Consider the following 6,383-nt stretch of genomic DNA (forward strand, 5'->3'; position numbering starts at 1 on the left):
AATCATTCCACTAGCCCATAAAGGTATGACATATCGAAATCCGAGTTCATTCGACCAAGTTATGGGCTTTTAAAGATGGTGTTAACTCTTTAAATTGATTTTTATTTGTCTTTACCGAACATTCTATATAATCAATCAATCAAACAAAACAATATAATCAAACAATCAATTTCGATGCGCTGTGGTTGCGTTGGTAGCAAAAATGTGACTGACTGTAGCTGGGTATATTACTACAAGAATAGGCTGAATTATGTCGTAAACACGTTACCGTAAGAGATGAATGGAAAAGTACTGACCGAGGCAATGCATTTGGCAAAGCTCTTGCACGTACATACGATTAAGCTGCGCTTCATGCGCGTGTATGTGTAAATAGATAACACAGGCGAGCGAGAGATAAAGTTTACAAGAATAAATGTATAGGGTGTCTGGTTCCCCAACATACCGCCCCCCCTGAACGGCTGTTCAACAAAGGGGCAAGATCGCCAATTTGGTAATTGGCCGCTTGAGGACTCCTTGGGCGGTTTTGACGGTAACAACTCGGACCTTGTCGTCTTGTCCGGCGTGTACCTCCTGGATACGTCCTAGAATCCATTTTGATGGAGGTAGATTTGGTTCCTTAAGCACTACCAGTGTGTCGACCTTCAAATTATCGTCTTCCAGTTGCCATTTGGTGCGCTCGTGCAGAGAGGTTAGGTACTCCATATGCCAGCGTTTCCAAAAGCCTTGGACCATGGCTTGTAGTTGAGTACATCGTTCCAAGCGGTTGATGGGGACGTCTAGACGGGATGGCTCCGGTAAGGCAGTATGGGGAGTGGCGTCCACTCCAGTGTGAAGATTCGTCACATGAGAATGTCGTACCAGGAGCTCGGCGACTGGAGAACTCTTTGGAATTATAACCGGCTGCTTGGCGTTGTAGTTAAGGGTCGACCTCTCGATTCGTCCGCCAGCTCGCATTAGTCCGTCCTTATCCAGAAATGGAGAAAACCGGATCAGCTGCGATTTTGCATGAAGCTAGCGTCCGTTTTCTAGCTGCGTATACTCTCTTTGAAAGGCCTTTCGTTGGATGTGACGAAGATGTTGGTTTCGTGCTGCCTGCAGTTCCGTTGAAGTTAGGTACTCAGAATAAGGCCTGTGCTGCAAACGAAGACGATGAATAAAGCGATACCAATAGCTAGTTACCCTTATGAGCCGAGTCCAGGATGAGATCTTGTTGATGAGCAACTCGTCCATACTTTCGTCAGGAAAGCTATGTAGAGTTGTTGGCTTGGCTGGACGTTCCTCTGCTCTGGCCTCCAAATGTGTATCAACTCGGAACTTGCTAGTAGACAGAGGCCAGAGGTCGTATTGTGGCAAGGCCATCCAGGATGGGCCGTTCCACCAAAGTTCGTGGTCAAGAAGCTTAGATGGGTGAAGTCCCCTGGATGCGCAGTCGGCAGGATTATCCTCGGAGCGGACATGGCTCCAGCAGATACGTGGGTATTCGCTCAGTATCTCAGCCGTTCTGTTGCAGACGTATGTGTTCCAATTCCGTGGTGGTGCGGACAGCCAGTGTAGCACGATCTCCGAATCTGTCCAGCAGATCGTGTTGTTAACAGGAATAGTTAACGACGCTTTAACAATAGTGAGCAGCCGTGTCAGGAGTAGGGCAGCGTTCAATTCCAGGCGTGGAATTGAGACTGATTCTATTGGAGCCACACGTGTCTTGGCGGCTACGAGATTTATATGGAACTTCCCATCCGATGCTACTCGACTATAAACAACAGCACCGTACGCGTGCATGGATGCGTCTGCGAGTCCGTGCAGTTGTATGTGTTGGTAGGGTGCAGCAATATACCGAGGTACTTGGCATTTTGTCAGCGACGAGAAATCCTCTACTAATGCCCTCCAGCGTGCATTCAGGGCTTCAGCAATAGGTTCGTCCCAGTGTATTACAGCGGTCCAACTTTCTTGGAAGATGAGCTTGAGAAGCACGGTGGTAGGCGCTGCAATCCCGAGTGGATCATAGATCTTGGAAAGTTGCGATAATAGTTCTCGTTTCGTGGGGACAATGCTGAGATCGAATTCTGTAGGTTTGACGAACATTACATCACGACCTGGATTCCACTGAACTCCAAGGACCTTGACGGGCGATTCCATGGGTGAACCTTTGGTGAGCTGTATTGGGTCATAACATCGATCCTCTTCAGGTAATGATTGCAGAAGGTTCCAGCAGTTAGAGCTCCATTTCCGTAGTTTGAACTTCGCTTTTCCTAAGAGTCCAATCAGCTCCGTCTTTAGAATCACAAAATCTTCTACCGAATCGCATCCAGTAAGCATCTTGTGATGATGCTTGTGATGCGGCCGGGTACTCGAGGCGATGATCGTCAGCTAGTTGCTTCAAAACTCGAACGGCCAGAAATGGAGAGGGCGCTAGGCCGTTGAAAATTGGTGTGACGCCTAGAAACTTGAATCCCTCTAAACATCTTTTCAATATCTGCGCATAGAACATATCGGTGCTGCCGGAAACGTTGGCAAACCCCGAGCAAGTCCCGCTGAATCGGTGGTCCAATATGAAGTCTGTCGTTTAAGGAGATTCCAGAACTGCCTTTTCCAGATCCATCGAAGACCACCCGACATTTGGTCGTCAGGCTATCCTGCTTGATGACAGCGTGATGCGGTAGATAAACGCAAGTGTCAGGGTCGTCCATGACTTGGGCTGATGTCAGTTGTTCCATATGACCGCGTTGCAAGTAGTCATCCAAAAACTCCTCGTATTGTTTTTTGAGTTCCGGATGTCGACGTCCGTCGCTCCAATGAGACTAGACGGTTGGTGGCCTGGGGAAGAGTTGATTCGATAGGCGGGGCTCCATCCTTGAAGGGATACTCGACGATATAGACCCCGTCTTCGGAGCGCGTGTGAGTGTTTGCGAAATGACTCTCTGTGGGATCACTGGAGTCCAAGAGAGATTGGTTAGGTTGCACATTGTCCATTTCCATGAACGATCGAACCATCGTGTCGAGATCCGCGTGATGGGTCACGGCCGGAGTGATGTGGTCGTCGCAGGCAGTGTACGAGCCTGCAATAATCCAACCAAAAATTGTATTGAGAGCGATGGGATAGTCCTTACCAAAATATTTTCTTTCTCCGGTATATAGAGACCATAGTTGATCAGATCCAACGATGACATCTATAGATCCAGGAGTGCAGAACGTCGGATCTGCTAAGGGAAGTGCTGAGATTTCCTTCCAGGTAGAAGATGATGTGTCAATAGTTTGCTCTGGAAGCGATGACGTCAGCGAGGACAAAATGAAGGAGTCCATCTCGATGATATGATCCGAATGCCGAGAGCGCAGCTTAAAGTGTGCGCGCCCTCGAGTATGACCGGCGTTGTTTGCGGCCAGACCAAGAATTGAAATTCGTGCATGCGTTCGATGCACGCCAATCCGCTGAACAAATGATTCCGATGCCAAAGTAATGGTGGATCCCGTGTCTAAGAGCATTCTGCATTTTTTTGTGTTTCCCCAAGCGTCGTCGACGTCTGCGAGAATGGTTGGCAATAGGGTTTGCGAACCTGCATACGGAATATTTTCCATGGTATGATGAGTGTAATTGTTCCCCACAGGAGGAACGCTGCCTGATGGTGAGTGCGAAGTTGATTGTTTGTGCTGAATGATCTAGCTCGGGGGGTTGAGGACAGATTGCCAGTGTTTACGCTAGGTGACTCATTAGGCTCTCCAGTTCGAAACGGCTGCGGCGTGTCGTGGACCAATGTATGATGTTTGCGGCGGCAGACCCGGCATGTGTGTTTCGATGTGCAATTGCCGACCATGTGTGAAGCGCTGAGGCAGTTAAAACAGAGCTTTCTGGTTTTCAGGAATTCTCGGCGAGCTGCTATGTCCAACGTTAGAAATTGGTCACACCTGTACAGTTGATGAGTCTGCTGGCAATATAAACACTTGTTGTCGTCGCGTCTGTGGTGGGCGTCAGCATGATGAGTAGCAGCCGATCGTCGAGCTTGACGCGCGACCGAGTTGGCAGGCTTCAAAGGTGTCGCAGTGAGATGTGAGAAAGGTTAGAAATTGCTCGATGGTCACACTGGAATTTTCAGATTCTGGGCGCTGGGCCCATGACTGCCGAGTTTAAGGATATAACTTTGATAATAATATAAATATTAACCAGGCATCTCGTTCATCGCACTGAAGTGCTCTTAACCCACGAATAACTTCATCTGCGCCGTCCACCAATTTACGCACAGTGCTGATGCTACTGGTTGTGGCACTAGGAAGATTTAATAAAGGCACTTATGCTTTTGAGATTAATCTCCGATATTTCGGTAAGATCGTCGATGAAGGGGCTTCTTAAGTGTTTCAGTCTGAGTCTGCATAGGGCTGGGCAGAAGCAGAGAAGGTGTTCTGCCGTTTCCACTTCTTCCTCATCCCTACAACTTCTGCAGAAACCATTTTGCGGGGCTTTTAGCCTGCCGGCATGTGCGCCAACAAGCCAGTGGCCTGAAAGAGCTCGAATCAACATGCCACACTCTGTGCGGATGAGTTTGAGTAACTCCGAGGTTTTTTTGTTGTTTATCACAGGCCATGTCTGGTGAGAGATGCGACACTGTGGTGCGTTTTGCCAGTGGGTGTTGGCTAGTGTGTTGAAGTGGTTTTTTATGTTTAGCTTGCAAGTAGCCATGGGCATACCGACATTTTCCTCTCCTGGGAGGAGAGGCTTGGTGGTGCCCTGCCTGGTTAATTCGTCCACTATGCAGTTGCCTACGATGTCCCGGTGACCCGGAACCCATATTAGGTTGATAGTAAACTGATTTGCCATCTCTTGGAGAGATCTGCGACAGTCTGCTATTGTACGGGAGCTGGTGTTTATCGAGTAGATCGATTTAATAGCCGCTTGGCTGTCACTTTATATGTTTAGGTGTCCTCTTTGGAGGCTAAAGTTCCCTAAACAGGTTAGTGCTTCTTTTATAGCGTGGACCTCCGCCTGAAAGACGCTACAGTGGTCCGGGAGCCTTAATGACTTACTGATATCTAATTGTTCGGAGTATACACCTTCGCCAACGTGTCCTTCTAATTTGGAGCCATCTGTATAGAAACAGATTGCGTCCGTCGTGCCCGGTCGGCCCTGTTCCCATTCCCCTCTATCAGGAAACAGTGCCTCAAAGGGTGTGTGACTATATTCAATGGATTTGCATAGATCCGTGATCTTTGGAATCGATTTATCATGCTGGAGAATTTTAGCATGGCCATCAAATTGGGCTTTCCACTGCCCTGGGTCCCTCAGTCGAATAGCTGCCGATTTGGCTCTTTCCATGCCTGCTAAGTTAGAAAACTGTTCAGAAATGATCGGATAATAAGCGGTTTTTTGTTGTACCGCTTTTCCAACTTGTCCCAGGCTTCACTGTAGTTTTCATTGGTCACTGGAATATGTTTCACTAATGCGAGTGCCTCGCCAGACAGGTATGATTTCAAATAGTGAAATCTTTGGCAATCAGTGAAATTCGTATTTGATGCAATCGATGCCGTGAACATGTCCGAAAAATGTTTCCAATCCTCATAATTTCCTGAAAAGGTTGGGAGCTTGATTCGCTCGAACTGAAAGTCCACATGGCTTCTGCGAGTAGTGTTGAATGATTGATCGGAAACAAGAAGAGTATTGTTAGCGACTTCAGCCTTTAAATCTTCAAGCGTATTACTGAGAATAGCGTATGTAGCGTAGTGTTTTTCCTCGTATATATCAACGTCTTCAACAGGGTCTTCCCAATCTCTTCAGACTCGTAGGCGTACAAATCCTCCGTAAGTCGCACAAACCGCAAATAGTTGTCCTGTAGCTGGGCCAATCGCGCGACTAATGTCGGGATTGACTGAATATCTTCCACAAATTTCGTGGCATTGTTATGCGCACGAGTGATTTGGCTTTTGCAAAAGCCCCGCTGTTGAATCACACTCCGCATGACGATTGAGGTTAGAGGACGGTTCTATACGATGCAGATATCTATAGATCACCGTTGACAAGTACTAATTTTAATTAAAATGTCCCGAAAACAAACGCTTTCCTGGCTATCCGGCTCGAAGGACCAGTTATTTTATGTTAACAAATTAGACGCCAGAAGTGTAACTGTTTAAATTGATTTTTATTTGTCTTCACCGAACATTCTATATAATTTAGTACAATCAATTTCGATGCGCTGTGGTTGCGTTGGTAGCAAAAATGTGACTGACTGTAGCTGGGTATATTACTACAAGAATAGGCTGAATTATGTCGTAAACACGTTACCGTAAGAGATGAATGGAAAAGTACTGACCGAGGCAATGTATTTGGCAAAGCTCTTGCACGTACATACGATTAAGCTGCGCTTCATGCGCGTGTATGTGTAAATAGATAACACAGGCGA

General features: G+C 47.1%; 2 protein-coding genes across 2 annotated transcripts; both read right to left on the bottom strand.

Moving 5' to 3' along the window:
- Positions 1-462: 462 nt before the first annotated feature.
- Positions 463-2,714, bottom strand: LOC139354087 (uncharacterized). The gene is made up of 3 exons (XM_070998348.1): positions 2,517-2,714; positions 1,180-2,367; positions 463-993 (listed from the first exon to the last, which is right to left on the bottom strand). The coding sequence occupies exons 1-3, from the start codon at positions 2,712-2,714 to the stop codon at positions 463-465; spliced, it is 1,917 nt and encodes a 638-aa protein (XP_070854449.1).
- A 19-nt stretch (positions 2,715-2,733) lies between these two features.
- On the bottom strand, positions 2,734-3,480 carry LOC139354088 (uncharacterized). The gene has a single exon (XM_070998349.1). The coding sequence runs from the start codon at positions 3,478-3,480 to the stop codon at positions 2,734-2,736; it is 747 nt and encodes a 248-aa protein (XP_070854450.1).
- Positions 3,481-6,383: the final 2,903 nt, after the last annotated feature.

This window comes from Drosophila suzukii (genome assembly GCF_043229965.1).
Source record: "Drosophila suzukii chromosome 2 unlocalized genomic scaffold, CBGP_Dsuzu_IsoJpt1.0 scf_2c, whole genome shotgun sequence".
NCBI classification, from domain to species: domain Eukaryota; kingdom Metazoa; phylum Arthropoda; class Insecta; order Diptera; family Drosophilidae; genus Drosophila; species Drosophila suzukii.

Coding starts and splice junctions, on each gene's coding strand:
- LOC139354087 (XM_070998348.1), bottom strand. CDS start 2,714: ATGGAACAACTGACATCAGCCCAAGTCATGGACGACCCTGACACTTGC. Junction 2,368..2,516: donor TTCAGCGGGACTTGCTCGGG/GTTTGCCAACGT, acceptor TGAAGCAACTAG/CTGACGATCATCGCCTCGAG. Junction 994..1,179: donor CCTGGACTCGGCTCATAAGG/GTAACTAGCTAT, acceptor GCAAAATCGCAG/CTGATCCGGTTTTCTCCATT.
- LOC139354088 (XM_070998349.1), bottom strand. CDS start 3,480: ATGCTCTTAGACACGGGATCCACCATTACTTTGGCATCGGAATCATTT.